Source organism: Lemur catta, chromosome 8 (assembly GCF_020740605.2).
Source record: "Lemur catta isolate mLemCat1 chromosome 8, mLemCat1.pri, whole genome shotgun sequence".
Classification (NCBI taxonomy): Eukaryota; Metazoa; Chordata; class Mammalia; order Primates; family Lemuridae; genus Lemur; species Lemur catta.
In genome coordinates this window covers 30,345,540-30,361,054 of record NC_059135.1, presented here as the reverse complement: position 1 = coordinate 30,361,054, position 15,515 = coordinate 30,345,540, and the positions used below count along the sequence as shown (strand labels likewise).

At 36.7% G+C, this 15,515-nt stretch overlaps 1 protein-coding gene across 5 annotated transcripts in view; it reads right to left on the bottom strand.

The window, feature by feature from the left end:
* ALS2 (alsin Rho guanine nucleotide exchange factor ALS2) overlaps positions 1–15,089 on the bottom strand; it is a 75,129-nt gene extending 60,040 nt beyond the window's left edge. For 4 of the 5 annotated variants that reach the window (XR_006736945.1, XM_045559723.1, XM_045559724.1 and 1 more), the window contains exons 1-3: positions 14,893–14,961; positions 1,981–2,060; positions 644–798 (exon numbers count right to left, since the gene is read on the bottom strand). Coding sequence is in view for 4 of the 5 variants with exons in the window: in XM_045559723.1 (XP_045415679.1) it covers positions 644–798; positions 1,981–2,000 (175 nt within the window). In the remaining variant the exon portion in view is untranslated. Of the gene's footprint in view, positions 1–643; positions 799–1,980; positions 2,061–14,892 lie in introns of all 5 variants that reach the window. The other variant, XM_045559721.1, reaches the window with a different exon arrangement.
* Between the last annotated feature and the right edge of the window lie 426 nt (positions 15,090–15,515).

The window sequence follows — 15,515 nt, the reverse complement described above, 5'->3', positions numbered from 1 at the left end:
GGTGAGATAACACGTGGAAAGTACTCCGTATAGTGCCTGGCACACAATTGTTGAATAAACATTACCTATTATTAATACTATTATTCTGATACATTTAATGAACAGCTGTAGCAAAAGAGTCACTGAATAGGTAACCTTTTAAAAAGGTTAATTTTTCATGTATTTACTACTACAAAATTTAAAAATTATAATTCTCCCTTTTATTTTAGTTAATGGTATGTTCTAAATTTAAGAGCTAGCCTGATTTCTTATAGAAGGAGTAAGAACATTTTGAAAACTGGGGGTTCATTAACAACCCCAGTATACAGTAACTCTCTTACCTGATCTTATACACTCAGGCATTTATTAGCATTTCAGTTAGTATTTGTTAAGCCATCCTTCTCTTTTTTTTTTTATTTCAGCATATTATAGGGGTATAAAAGTTTAGGTTATGTATATTGCCCTTGCCACCCCCATCAGAGCTTCAAGCACATCCTTCCCCTAGACAGTGCGCATCGCACTCATTATATATGTATGCACCCATCCCCTCCTCCTCACACCTGCCTGACACCCGCTTAATGTTATTCCTAAATGTGCTCTTAGGTGATGATCAGTGAAACCAATTTGATGGTGAGTACATGTGGTAAGCCATCCTTTTCAATACCTTCAGTCAGAAGAACTCCATGTTTCACTCCAAGGGCTGCCTGCAGAACAGTCTTTCCTCCCCAGCCTGGCAATCTCTCTGGTGTTAGAGAAAAGGATCCTGCCTGCCAGACATGAACCAGGCCTCTTTCTTTGGATCCTTCTGCCTCTGTTGAGCTACAAACATCAAGAAAAATAGTTTAATTATTCCTGCAATTCAGTACTATATCTTTTGTTCTTAATACTTTTCATGAGATTGTACCTTTTATATAGATGACCGGGTCAGATAGTTTAACTAGTGTCTATTTTATGCTTTGGTTATGACACAAGAGCCAAGACAAAACAACTATTTACATAAAAGGCTACAGGATAATCTAAACCCACAAATTACCGATCTCCATCTAAGAAGCAAACAAAACCTGGGCTATTTTTGGAAGTTTTATGATGTGGTAGCATAAAATTTCAAGATCCTAACTTCTCAATCCATTAACTCCTTGTTTAGACATTAAAGTTACAACATCCCAAGTTGAAGTCTTATTTTAACATTTTAGTTTCTAATTGGTAAAAAGTATTTGATGAGGAAGATATGAGGAATAGGAATCCATATTTCACTTTATGTTGAGTTTAAATATATCACTGCTATTTAAATTGCTAAGAATCAAATTTGTAACATATACCAATAAATTCCTTCATGCTTTGCTTAAGTTTTAGCTAAAGAATTCTATCTATCTGATGACTTTAGTTCAAGGACTACAAAACACACAGCTGCATAATAATGACCATAACTTAACTGCCTCCTTCTAAGAAAAGGGCACTTAAGATACTTTGTGTTTTTTTCACATTAAGTTTCCTTATGAACCATTACTAATAGTATGTTTTTCATTTTTTTCTAGAACACTGATGTCAAAATTTTAATGAAGCACAGAAACTCTTTGGAATATCTAGGAATTTCTCTACTTTTGCTAAATAATATTCCCTTAAATTGTAATTGGATATAACCATGGTTCTATGAAGAGGAAGAAGCCACAAATTGAACCTTCCTTGTAAATATTTTCCATGACTAGTTTTCTAAGGATGAAAGATGATTACAATTAATAAGGCTACTTCTGAAAACTTGAAATTATTTGTGAGAAAAAATGACTATAAGAGCTTTAAAATGATGAAATGAAGACATTTAGTGCCTCTTACAAAGCTTGTCACTAATAGCTTTAATATCTTTCTCTAACAATCAACTAACTACAAACGTCAGTATTCCCACTTAATAGCCATCAACAAGAAAATTAAACCGAAGAGAAACTATACATATGTGAAGTTGTTTGCTTCCTAGAAGGATAGGAGAGGAGGAAGAAATGGTTTTACCTTCTCTTCTTTGAGTCCATCGGTCAGTAAGAACACTCCATCACCAAATCATTTCCTCTTTGCAAAAAGTGTATCAAGACCTAAATGGTAAAACACAAGGTAAGGACAAAAATCAGTGAAAGAATATTTTATCCCTCAGATTTAAAAATAAATAAATAAAACAGCCCTCTAACAAGTGCACATTCACTGGGAAATAAATGTGCAGTGAAACTATTTAAACTATTTCATATCTTGCCTGCCAAAGTCAAACATCTAGACTGAGCCTGCCCACTAAGCTTATAAAAATGTCTGTTGACTGTCAAATGTAATGTCAAAGGAAGAAAAGACTACCTACAACTAAGCTGTACTTTTCCAGGCAACAGATTTTTATTTGTTTGTTTTTTATTATAAAGAAAAAAGTTCAATCTGAAAAATAAATGTGTTCAATACAAAAATTACATACACATTAAAGTTAGTTTTTGAAAAATGCTCTGTCTGGAGCACATGAAGACTTAAATATCAATTAATTGATTTTCTAAAATCTCTTCAGTAATGTATCAGATTCAAGTAGTTTTAATTTACACTTTTCATTAATGCACAAAAATGTTAGATCATTAAAACAGAAAGTTTTCCACTTATCGGAACTAGTAGTATTTTCCCCAAATCAACCTCAATTCAAGACCAACATGCCTTATAACTCAAAGGGCTGAACAAAAGAAGTTCGAATTCTAAATGAGCTGTTTTAAAATCCACCATTTAATAGAAAACAGCTGCATGAACATTATGATACAAATATCATGGCCCATCAGTTTAGAAACTCAATGTTTAATAAAATAAAAGCTGGAAAAATAAATAAGCAGACAGAAATGCTGAATGCATTTCAACTCAGAAATTCACATTTTAAAGGGTACCCCATGCAATGAGGTGCCAAAACAAAAGCAATGAGGTCTAACCACGTGAGCCATAAAAACACTGGGGCCAAATTTGTGATTTTTCTGCAAAAGGATATGACATGGTCACTGTGCTCTGGAAACAGCCCATACCAGCAGGAGTGATCTAGGATCCATCTGTTTCCTCCAGGTTGCCTGTGAATTCTTACTGTTTCCCATCTGTATATCTGAAGGAAATTACTTTCTACCTAATGCTTATTTTAAAAAGATTTTGAATCATTCAAAGTTGGAAGAAGGGTACTGTGTAAACAAAAGATATACCTGAACAAATCAATAAATGCTATTAATTTAATAAATACAATTATTAAGTGCTACTATGCTTTGTGAATGACTAACTTTTAGTAAAATGCACAGTTCGTGGTGTACAGAGAAATTCTAAAGCCAGACCTAATATGTGCTTATGTATCAGAGATCGAGGAGTTACTGCACCCTTGATTAAATTTTGACAATACTCAAGGGAAGCCAGAGAACTCTGGGAGGACATGGAAGTACAAAAGCACACCCCACTTCACACAACTCATTCACTATATGTAAACATTTTGTCTTACTGCATGACAATCAAAAATATTGAGACTGTTTTGGCAAAGTGAATAAAGCAGTAAATCTCTCTTATTCAGATTTTTGAATGCAGTTTTCTTAAAGTTGAGTATACCTTACTCCATATAATTTATCACCACCACTCTTTTTTGTAAACCCAAACTGTTTTACAATTTTCTACAAACTGTTTTACAATTTTCTTTTCTTACTATGTATGGTAGGCAGAATAATGGTCCCCAAAGATGTCCAGGTCCTGATGCCCAGAACCTGTGAATGTTATGTGGTACTAATCAGCTGTCCTTAAGACAGGGAGAGTAGCCTGGTTCTCCAGGTGGACCCAATGTAATCAGAAGCTCCTTTAAAGTGGAGGAGGGAAGCAGGAGGGTCAGAGAAAGAAACACGATGATGGAAGCAGGGTCAGAGAGATGTTATATTGCTGACTTTGAAAATGGGAGAAGGTAACCATAAATCAAGGAATGTGGGTGGAATCTAGAAGCTGAAAAAGGTAAGGAAAGGGATTCTCTCCCACAGCCTCCATAAAAAAGCCCAGCCATGCAGACACCTTGATTTTAGCCTGTAAAACCTGTGTCAGACTTTTAACCTATAGAACTCTAAGATAATATGTTTGTGTTATTTTAAGCCACTAAGTTTGTAGCAATTTGTCGTAGCTGCAACAGAAAATTAATATTCCAGGGTCCTAATTAAAACAAAACTAATATACTATTTCACACACATCTTTCTATATCAGCATTTATAGGCCTATCTCATTTTGTTTCAATGGTGTTTAATACGTTAACTTCTTTTAAGCAGACATGCTGCCTGAAACTCAAATAGGGCAATGAGAAAAAGAGATATGACTGCTGAGGAAACATAACTGAAAAGGAATATTGCAGCTAGATGTGGGAAGCTTATGTTACAAAGTTTTACCCTCACATACTTATATAAGGGTGGTATTTACCAGCTCCATTTAACATAACATTCTATCTCAATTATGTAGCCATACAAAAGTAAAGCAAAAATTTATCTTTCTAATATTTTTATGATTGCCTCTCCATGAAATCTGTAAGACTTGCTTCACCCATTCAAATAGCATTTAAACTTCTTTATGTTCTTTCATTGCTTTACATCTTAAATTGTTATAAAATTGCCTAATCATGAGGTTTCCTTTGGGGATATTTCTCCCCAGGTGAGCTTTACGGTCCTTACTCTGCGTTCCTTTGGAGAGTAGGATCTTTGTGCTCGGCTGCTTTTCTGTTACAGTAACTTTCCTCTGTAGACCTGTATTATATTAACCAGCTGATAAAAAAAAAAAGCTGTGTGATGTTGTATAAACAGTATTTACTGTGGGGTCCTCTCTTGCCTTGCATGGCCTCTCTACAGATCAATGGCATCTCTGTAAAATCAGCAAAATGGACTCCATCATTCGCTCCAGCTATTAAGTTCTATGAGCCACAGAACAAAGCTAGATTCACTTTAAAGTATAACACTCTGTACTTCAAATTAGCATCTCCTTTACAGTGATATATAAAGTAATTAAATTCTCAGATGGCCCTTTAAAACAAAAAGCAAACCTTGGTTCTTAATGAATTGATACCACTTTTAAGTCCCACTGGACACACACCCTTCTGCTACATTTAACAGAGAAATAAACTGTCTTGTACAAGCCAAGGATGTTGTGTAAACATCATCACCTGGGAGTGCCCTAAAAAAAATCTAGTGTAGATGTCTTAATTATTGCTAGAAAGAAGAGCTACAAACCTTCTACAGGTGTACAATACCTTAACCAGAAATCCAAAATCCAAAAAGCTCTGAAAACTAAAAGTTTTTTCACTTTTAGTGGAAAAAAAAAGAATTTTTAACTCTTTTGGTGGCAAAATCTAATCTGACCTGAACTAATGTGGGTTATTTATCATTTTTATCCTTTTAGTGTGAATATTCATATATCCTGCTACAGAAATATTAATATGAATATGGGGTAGTACCACAGATCCCACTGAAAGTGTTGTATGTGGTTTATGCACCTTATTCTAAAGAACAAAAATAAAATATCTGAATTCCAAAACATAACTTGCCCCAAGGGTTTTGAATAAGAGTAGGAACCTAAAAAACAACTATCATTTTTTGGGGGAAGTCCCCCCAACTTTTAACTATTTTATACTTAGTTTCTTTTTTTCTTTCTTTTTTTTTTACATATATATATTAACTTTTATTAACCAGAATGTTAAAGTAGGCAGCATGACCTATTCTCCTATTATGCTATATACTTAGTTTCTTTTATGTACTTTTAACATTGACTTCATTTTGGAGAGGACACCAAGAAGTTGCATTGTTTACAGAAGGACATTCTAGGGATACATTAATGGCAATGATTTATGAGGTTGGTGTAAAAGTAATTGCGGTATTAGCATTGTTGAAATTTGCCATTTGATATTGGAATACATTCTTAAATAAATGTTATACATCATTTTAATGCATATTTCTTACTTTATGATTTTTTGCTAACGATTTATAACTTTCTGTTTATATTTATTTTAGACTATGGAAATGTTAGACAAAAAGCAAATTCCAGTGATTTTCTTATTCAAGTTCAAAATGGGTCATAAAACATCGGAGACAACTCACAACATCAACAATGCATTTGGCCCAGGAACTGCTAACAAATGTACAGTGCAGTGAAGGTTCAAGAAGTTTTGCAAACGAGACAAGAGCCTTGAAGATGAGGAGTGCCGTGGCCGGCCATCAGAAGTTGACAACAACCAGCTGAGAGCAATCATCAAAGCTGATCCTCTTATAACCACACAAGAAGTTGCTGAGGAACTCAACGTCAACCATTCTACCAGCATTTGGCATTTGAAGCAAATTGGAAAGGTGAAAAAGCTCAATAAGTGGATGCCTCATGAGCTGACCAAGAATCAAAAAAATCATCGTTCTGAAGTGTCGTCTTCTCTTATCGTATGCAACAACAATGACCAATTTCTTGATCAGATTGTGAGGATTGTGACGTGCGAAGAAAAGTGAATTTTATACGACAGCTGGTGACAACCACCCCAGTGGCTGGACTGAGAAGAAGCTCCAAAGCACTTCCCAAAGCCAAATTTGCACCAAAAAAAGGTCATGGTCACTGTTTGGTGGTCTGCTGTGGGTCTGATCTGCTACAGCTTTCTGAATCCTGGTGAAACATACATCTGAGAAGTATGCTCAGCAAATCGATGAGATACACTGAAAACTTCAACACCTGCAGCTATCATTGGTCAACAGAAAGGGCCCAATTCTTCTCCACGACAATGCCTGACCACAGGTCACACAACCAATTCTTCAAAAGTTGAATTAATTGGGCTACAAAATTTTGCCTCATGCTCCATATTCACCTGACCTCTTGCCAACTGACCACTTCTTCAAGCATCTTGACAACTTTTTGCAGGGCAAACACTTCCACAACCAGCAGGATGCAAGAAATGCTTTCCAAGAGTTCGTGGAATCCTGAAGCACGGATTTTTGTGTTACAGAAATAAACTTATTTCTCACTGGCAAAAATGTATTGATTGTAGTGGTTCCTATTTTGATTCATAAAGATGTGTTTAAGCCTACATATAAAGATTTAAAATTCGTGGTCCAAAACCACAATTATTTTTGCACCAACCTTTAATACATTTGTTTCAAACATTTTAAGCCAATTTTATGATGAACATGCCCATGTACAGCACCCAAATTAATTATGCTGCCTGCAAATACTCACTGGCTCATCTTCTCAGTGTAGGAAGGAGGTCTGGGCTCTTTAGTTTCATACAAGGCAGCCAATTTGGTGAACCAGAAAGAGATGAATGAATGACAGAGGTGCTTTGGGGGCAGAACAACTAGTACTTGGTGATTAGACACAGGGAGGGGATAGAGGAGGAGGAGGATGTGTTGGTGGTTCCAAGTGCTGAAATGGAAAAAGTGAGGGGGACAGGACTCAGAAGTGAAAGATAAGATTTGTTTTTATGTTAAGCTCAAGATGCCTCTGAGAAATCCAAGAGTACATACCAAGTGAGCAACTGAATATATGAGCATGGAGTTCAGAAGAAAGATCTCAGCTATTGATATAAACTTGTGAAGGCATATGGATAATATTTGAAATCAAGATAATGTCCTTGGAGTATGTGTAAAGAAAAAAGAGAGACACAGGATCAAACTGTAAGGAGGTCCTACACCTAGAGGTTGGACAGGATGAGGACCAAGCAAAGAGAACTGAGGTGAGAAGTGGTCTAAAAGCAAGGAGAAACATGAGTATGGTGTGGGCATATGAAAGCAAAACAGAATATATTTCAGGGAGGAGGGTCAAGGCAGCTGATGTCTCATGAAAACTAAAAAGCGTCATTGGATTTGCCAACACAGATATCACTGCTGAACTTGGCCACAATTTCAGTGGTTTCTTTGGTGAGTGAAAACCAGATCGGAGTATACTGAGTATAAATGGGAGGTGATGATGTAAAAATAACTATTTTCAGTGGATGATTCTTTTGAAAAAGTTGAAATAGCAAAGAAATGGACCAGTAACTGGAGGGAAATGGAAAAATGAAGGGTTTTGTTTTGTTTGAGGTTGGGGAGATGAGAGAAAGTTGAAATGTTTGCACAATGGCTGTGATCCTAGATGTAGGGGATATGAGGACAGAGAGCAGAGCCAAAGTCCTAAATTACATGAAAAAGGATGCCATCAGAACATGTGTGGAGGAATTGATTTTTTTCACAAGAGAAAGGGCCTATATTTTTTAAAAGAAGAAAGGAGATGACAAGTACAGATATAGGCAGGATTACAAATTTTGTGGTGGGAGGGTAAGAGTCCCATATGATGGTACCTGTAAGTTACTAGGACTTCATAGTATGTGTGTTGTATATTCTAATCTCACTCCTGGCTCCATTCATTGTTTCTTTATTTTACCTTACCATATCTATATATTTTTGTAAGCTGCTTTAAATCCTTTTTGGAACAAGGTAGGATATAAATAAAATTTTAAATGTGATATAGAAATGTGTTAGTAGACTATTACCCAAATGCAAAGAGAAAATTAAATCATCCAGGATCCTATGTATTCATCTCTAGTAAATTTTATTTTCTAAAGTCTTTTTGCCATAATTTAGTGAAAGGTAAATTTGCAAGTCATAAGTACAATAACTTTCAAATGCTTAAATTTCAAAACTAAAACTACATGTATTCTTTTCATCTACTATATTCCAAGTACTATGCTAGTCTAAAATTTCCATGGAAGCAGGGTAACTGATTTTATTCTCAATTATATCCCAGCTGCTTAGCACAGTCCTGGTGTATAACAGGTACTCAATAAATATCTGTAAATAAAAAGTTCCTGCCCTTAAGGAGTTTCCATACTAGTATGTTCTCTTTGTGACTAGAATAATGGCTCTCTATAGAGTAGACAGTACCCTTAAGGCATAAGAAAGCTAATTGACACTAGCAAACCTGGGCCCTCCTAGACTTATTCTCCTGTCTCATTCACTGGTTTAAAATATGCATATTGGCTGGGCACAGTAATCATGCCTGCATTCCAGCCTGGACAACATAGAGAGACCCCATTTTTAAAATAAAAAGAAAAACTGGATATTTTAATTAGAATAGTCAAATAATTATTTTACAAGAGTAATGATACAAAGTTACAAGAGTAATGATAATTAATGATTAGAATGACTAGACATTCAGATAAGACAATAAAAATACTGGAGGAGCAAACTGTATCATAATGCCCTGAAAGGAATATGGACATACGATGACTACTTAGATACAGAAGTACTACAGATTTCATGCAGCCATTAACACTTTCTTTTTAAAGTTTGAGTTGGTTACATTTTACTACAATGCAGTAAACCGGAGTTTATACTGTGAATGCAGTAAACAATAATTTAAGGGCCCAGTAAATGCTTAATAAATATTTGCTTTTAGAGGCTCAGTCAGTATGTTTACATATAGATTAAGGCAACCTTTGACTCAAAACACCTGATTTACCAATAATCTATACACCAATGACTGCTACTTCCTGGATCCTGCCACTGAAGCCTTCACCAACCAGTAAAGAAGGTTGAGTAAAACTCACCTTGCACTGAACCCTTGACCAAACAACCACCAAGAAAGGTAGAGGTCACTTCAAATCCTGGCCCTCTCAGCCTTAAGTGCTGCACAGGAAGCATTGCCTGATACCATTGAGGGAGCTGACTAGTCTTTAAACGTTGATTCAGCATAAGTTAATGCACTGAATAAATTCAGTATGCTGGCCTGGAAAGCTTATTATTTATAATGTTGTTACTAATAGGATGATGCACATACTAAGCCATTGATTCAAAATATAATATAAACTCCTGGAGGTCAGAGACTATGACTTATTCATTGGTACACTCTTGTACCCACAGTAACCATTCTGTACAAGCTGGCCAGATTTAAGTGAGTACTTGAATGAGACAGTCCTTGATCTTAAGTTCCAATCTGCAGACTTCCAAATGCTATAGGTTTCTAGTGCCCATAACAAAAGTCAATAATAGATACAAAAGTAAAGTTATCTTCTCATAACAGAAACTCTCATACATAATTTGCTAATAGTATTTCCCAATGGTGAAGACATTTTTATATCATGTCACTTCGCAAATGTTAGACATAACCCAGGAAAGAATAGTCACTTTCTCCTTAGTACAGTAGACAGCTTTTGGTATGATCAAGGACAGGAAGACTTCATAGTTTTGTTTTTGTTTTTTCATGGCTTGCTGAAACCTAATAAAACTGTAATCTTCTGATTGTAGGAATCTTCTAAAAGGGAAATCACCCATGGGGGGTTGGGGGAGGATATGTAAACAGTAAAATAAATACCCAGCAATGCCCTTTTAGCTCCTTTTTGTACCTACCGCGTATGTTTAAAATGCATTTTTCAGGATTATTAAAACTCCCATGAAACACTTTGATATATATCACAATTCTGGCAATTGAATTTCAAATTCCCAGGTACTGAATTTGTGCCTATCATTACATGGTACAGTGTCCTGATGAATAAGTCTTGATACAAATTCATTATTCCTTTAATTTTGTTACTATTCTTTTATTAAAATGGCCACAATTTTTAAAGGCAGTATTAGAAATACAGTTCAAAGTATGATTTATTTTATTAATTGATAATAGTGCTTAAGATCATTGAGGGGCCACATAACTAAACAGAAAGTATACATATCAAATAATATTACTCTGGAGATACAAGTTTCACTTATTTTGAAAATGCTAGTAACAAGTCTTCTTGATTAGGAATGAAAATATTGTTTAATTCACAAGTTTAAATACTGAGGTAATATTAGGAACCAGCTATTAAATTTATTATTCATTATTCAACCACTTAACACATTGTCATCATGTTAACTTATTAATATCTGTAGAGAGAGAATTATTTTCTTTGAGCAGTAACTAGGACATCTGTAGTCACAGTATAAACTCAGGTTTACTACATTGTAATAAAATGTAACCAACCTAAACTTTAACAAGTGTTAATGACTACAAGAAATCTGTGGTAATTCTGTATCTGACTTGCTCAGATACAAAATGTCCAAATTCCTTTCAGGGCATTATGATACAACTTGATCCACTATACTTTGAGAGCTCATGATGAGTATATGCTGCATTTCCCAAGAGCCTCTAGAATTTTAATTCCCCTACAGCCTTTATAGAAGGATCATTCCTCATATCCTAAAGAAAGCATTTTCTCAGGAGCACAGGGTCAAACAGCAAAGCAAAATTGACCAAATAATTATGTCTGTCTCCTCTCCTTAGAGAAGCTTTACACAGCAGAGCTGCACTGACACACTCCTTTCTTATTGCAGGGAGAGAGAGTTAGTTTTCCAGAGTCTTTGATGGTACAAAGTAAAATAAAGAAAGCACACTGGGAAAGAGCCTTGATTATAAATAAAAATTTTTATTAAAGTGCTAGTTTCACAAACTATTTTAACTATATATAAAACTGTAAAAGTAAATAACAAATCCATGTACCCATCACCTCGTTTAACAGATAATAACATTTTCATATTTCCTTCAGCTTTCTTTAAATTATAGGAAAAAAAGGTTATACATAGAGCTGAAGGAGCTCCACCCAGAATTAGCTACTATTCCTACAGTTACTATATCTCATTCCCATGTGTTTTTATACATACTTTTATGTACTTTTGTCATATATATAAAATCAATAAACAATGTATGCTATTATATTGTTTTAAAAGTGTACATAAATGCATCTTACTGTATGTATCCTTTGGCAACTTGCTTTTTTCACTCAACATTACATACTTGAGATGTATATATGTTGATAAGTATAGACCTTATTCATTTTTATGAAGGTATAGTATTTGATTGCATGAATAAACCAGTTTATCCATTTCCCTACTAATCCCTACAATTGGATTGTTCTACTTTATTGCTATTTTAAAGAGCTGCTATAATCATCCTTGTTACATGTTTGCTTGGGCGATGCTCCAAGTTTAGTTAAGAATTTGGCTCAACAAAAATTTAGGCTATGGAAGAAAAGAACCCTGGAATGATAGCCCACCCAGATGCCATTATTAGGTCTAAAATCATCAACCCCCTAATAGGGGAGAACTGTGTGATGACTCAGAAGACAAATATTTAAATAACATGTGATAACTAAGGGAAACAAGAGATGATCAATTTGTGGAATTAATGAGACTAAAGCTGATCTTCTCTCTGAGCATAATTCACTGGCAGCCAACTGAACCCTAACTAAAAGGCCCTAGTCGTTTTCTCATAGAAGTTGAGAAAATTGTATATTTTCCTCAAATTTAAAAAAGATACTCACTACCTCGACAATTTAAATATTTTTGCTCTATCCACATATATCAATTAGTTCAGCCACATGCAGGCAATCATCAAGACATAAGCTAAAGACTGCACCATCACACATACAGAGGAATGAGAGACAGGGAGAGGAAAATACACTCGATACCAAAAAGAACCAAGTCATAGTTTGTTGGTATTTTATTTGTGGTTACCAAGCATTTTCTTAAGGACTGATACCCTACAAAACCTACTACTTTCTTGTTACTGATGACAGAATTATTTGGTCATCAATGGAGAAGAGTTAAAAGAAAAAAAATTGTTAAAAAGAAAAAAAAACTGGACCAGCAAAATCTATATCCCTAATACAGTTGGAATACATGGTAGATTTAATTCCACAAAGTTATAAAAAGACTTAAATGATTTAGAAGTCACAAAATCCTCACAGTAGTCATCTGAGTGACTGAGAGAGGGATTCAACACCAGCCACACTATATCAAAGCAGGCCTTGTTTTATACAATCTCAAAAACCACCACTCTACCTTCCTTCCTAGTTTTTACAACTCATATCTTACCTAGTCTCACATTAATACAGAATTATAAAAAGTTTTTACAAGTCATTCACATTCTTTGAAAATACCATTTTTTGAAAATGGACCTAGCAATTACTGCTTTAAACCCATGTTTTTCATGAAAAGGTAGATTAAAAGTACTTTCCACTTAATCACACAAAAACTAAAATCAGGTCTCAATGAAGTTCTTAGCACACCCTTTGCTTCTTTAACAGTCAAAATGCCCAAAGTATTTGTTCTAAATGACAACCTATTGGGAATGATAGTAAGAAGAGTTGAAAAAAAAAAAAAAAAGACAAACTGAATTCTGAAAAACTGAAATTTGGAGAGAAGGAATTCTCTCTCGCTTACGTTGTGTAAATAAATTTTAAAAAAATCAGTGGCTTGCATATGCCATGCAAGTTTTTTTTTTCCCTCCAAAATTATCTGTTTAGTACTTTATTTTCTGGATCATTATCTTTTCAAATTTTAATACTGTGAAACAGCATTGAACTTTTCATGTTACAACTATGAACCTTAAATCTGCCAATACTAGTGAGAGTTTAGGAACTAATAAATTCAAACTAGTTATGGATTCTATCAGCATCTTTTCCATATTAAATGCCCTTATGGAATACTAAAGTTACTACAGACCAACTTGAAATCATATTTTATAGCTGTTTCCATAAAATGTTCAGCTCTCTTCCCCACCACTTAGAAAAAAAAGAGTCTGTATGGGTCATGATGGAGTCGAAGAAATTAATAACTATAAAAACAGCTAATATGTATTGAATATTTACCATGGGCCAGGCACTGTAATAAACGATAAATGAACCATTACATGTAAAGGTATTATTATCAGGAAAGCATTTTTATCCCCAATTTAGAGACAATGGAGTTGAGGCAGAGAGATTAAATAACTTGCCCAAAGTCAAAGTAGTAAGTGGACATGTTTCTGGGTATGTCCAGGTCCAAAGCCTAGTATCTTAATCATTATGCTTACGTTAAGGTTAAAATATTGCTATTTACTGCAAAAGCAAATTTTTTACTGCTTTAAATTCTTTAAGTATTCATTGACTCAAAGGCCAAGTGGTCACTCCAAATCATACATATATACGTTAAACGGGGAAAAAAGGTGTAACCAATAGGTGTGCTGAATTTTCATACCCGCTCAGAATAAACACACATCACTCAATTTTATTCCTTACGGCCGTTTAAGAACATTTACAGCCACCAACAAATATAAGGGCAATGGAGTAAGAATCTTCATTTGGGTACAACAGCTATTTCCTTCTGCATCCTAAACCAGCAAAAGAATACTGTACTTGGATATGTCATTTCAAACAGTGTTATTTTTCCTCTTCCCTCATCATCAAAGCCCTAAGCAATAGAACGCTTCTACCACCCTATGGTTGCCTGTCTCCAAAGTAGCCCTCTTACCCTGAGGACCAACACCAGCGTCAGGAACATTTCCTTACGATAGCCCCTGTGTTATTTCCCTGTCTTCACTTTTCAAAAGAACTTACATTCTCTAATGGATCATTTGACACACTAAAGGACTTGGCGAAACCACTAATTCTTAATATCAAAGTCATTTTCTTTTTTCCACAACCGCCTTTTCAAGCAACTAAAACTCTTGGTACACTCTTGACCGCGATGTGCAACCTGTGGCAAACCCGCCTGGGGCACTCACCAAGGTTCATAGCCAGGGACCCCGGTTTATCTGCTCATTCAATAAATCCTCGTGAATGAATGGGTGGAGAGCAGCGTGGTGGAGGCGGGAAGAGGGGGCATGGAGGAATTTCAGGAGACTGAGACCACCGCAGTGGCAGGGAGGGACGCCAGCGAGCAGGAGAACCTAGGACCGAGACCAGGGGCCGCGTCTGGCGCTCCTCTACAAGCAGGCGCCGTCGGTCCGACGCAGAGCTGAGAAGACGCGGATGCGGTCTCCGCAGGCCCCCGCAGCGCGCTTCCAGGCCTCGGCCTGAGGCCCTGCCTCGCTCTCGGACTCCGGCCTCCCGCACACAGGAGGTCGCAGACGAGCAGCCCTATGAAGCTAAGGGCCAAACCCGGACCCGAGCTCGCTCACCTGACGCTCCACCGGCAGCACCGCGCTCTGCATCTGGCGCGAGCCCGGCAACCCCACGGGTCCGCCAGATCAGCTGATTCATGGGGGCGGGGCCTCCGGACAGGGGCGGGGATGCAAGGAGGCAGGCGAGCGTAAAGGCGGGCGGGGATTGCTCTAGGAGTGGGTGGGGTTACACTGGGAAAATGTTGACGGCGTCTGGTGGGGATCAAAATTCTTTGGACGCGTTAGGCACTACAGGCAACGTTCTCAGGAGCACTGTCCCCCACCTTAGGCTAGGGCGGAGCCATCAGCCCTTAGGGCGCACTCTGCGATGACGTAAAATGGAGCCGTCCGGACCTAGCTGCCTAAGCGCTTCCATGGTAACAGGCGGCCGGCAGCGTGGTTGGGACCTGTTGTCGTTTTGTTATCACCTCATACCGCGAGAGCCGGAAGTATAAACGTGAAAAGGCTAAAATATCTTCAGAGTGCTTTTATGTGTACCCTAATGGTGGTCGCCTCCCGCCAACACGAATGACGTCATCGCCACGCGGCGCCAGTTTGTCCTGGTGTCCACACTGTTTTTACTGCTTAGTTGCAACCCCAAAGGATGGAGTGGGATAGGAGGAAACGAATTGCCCTGCCCT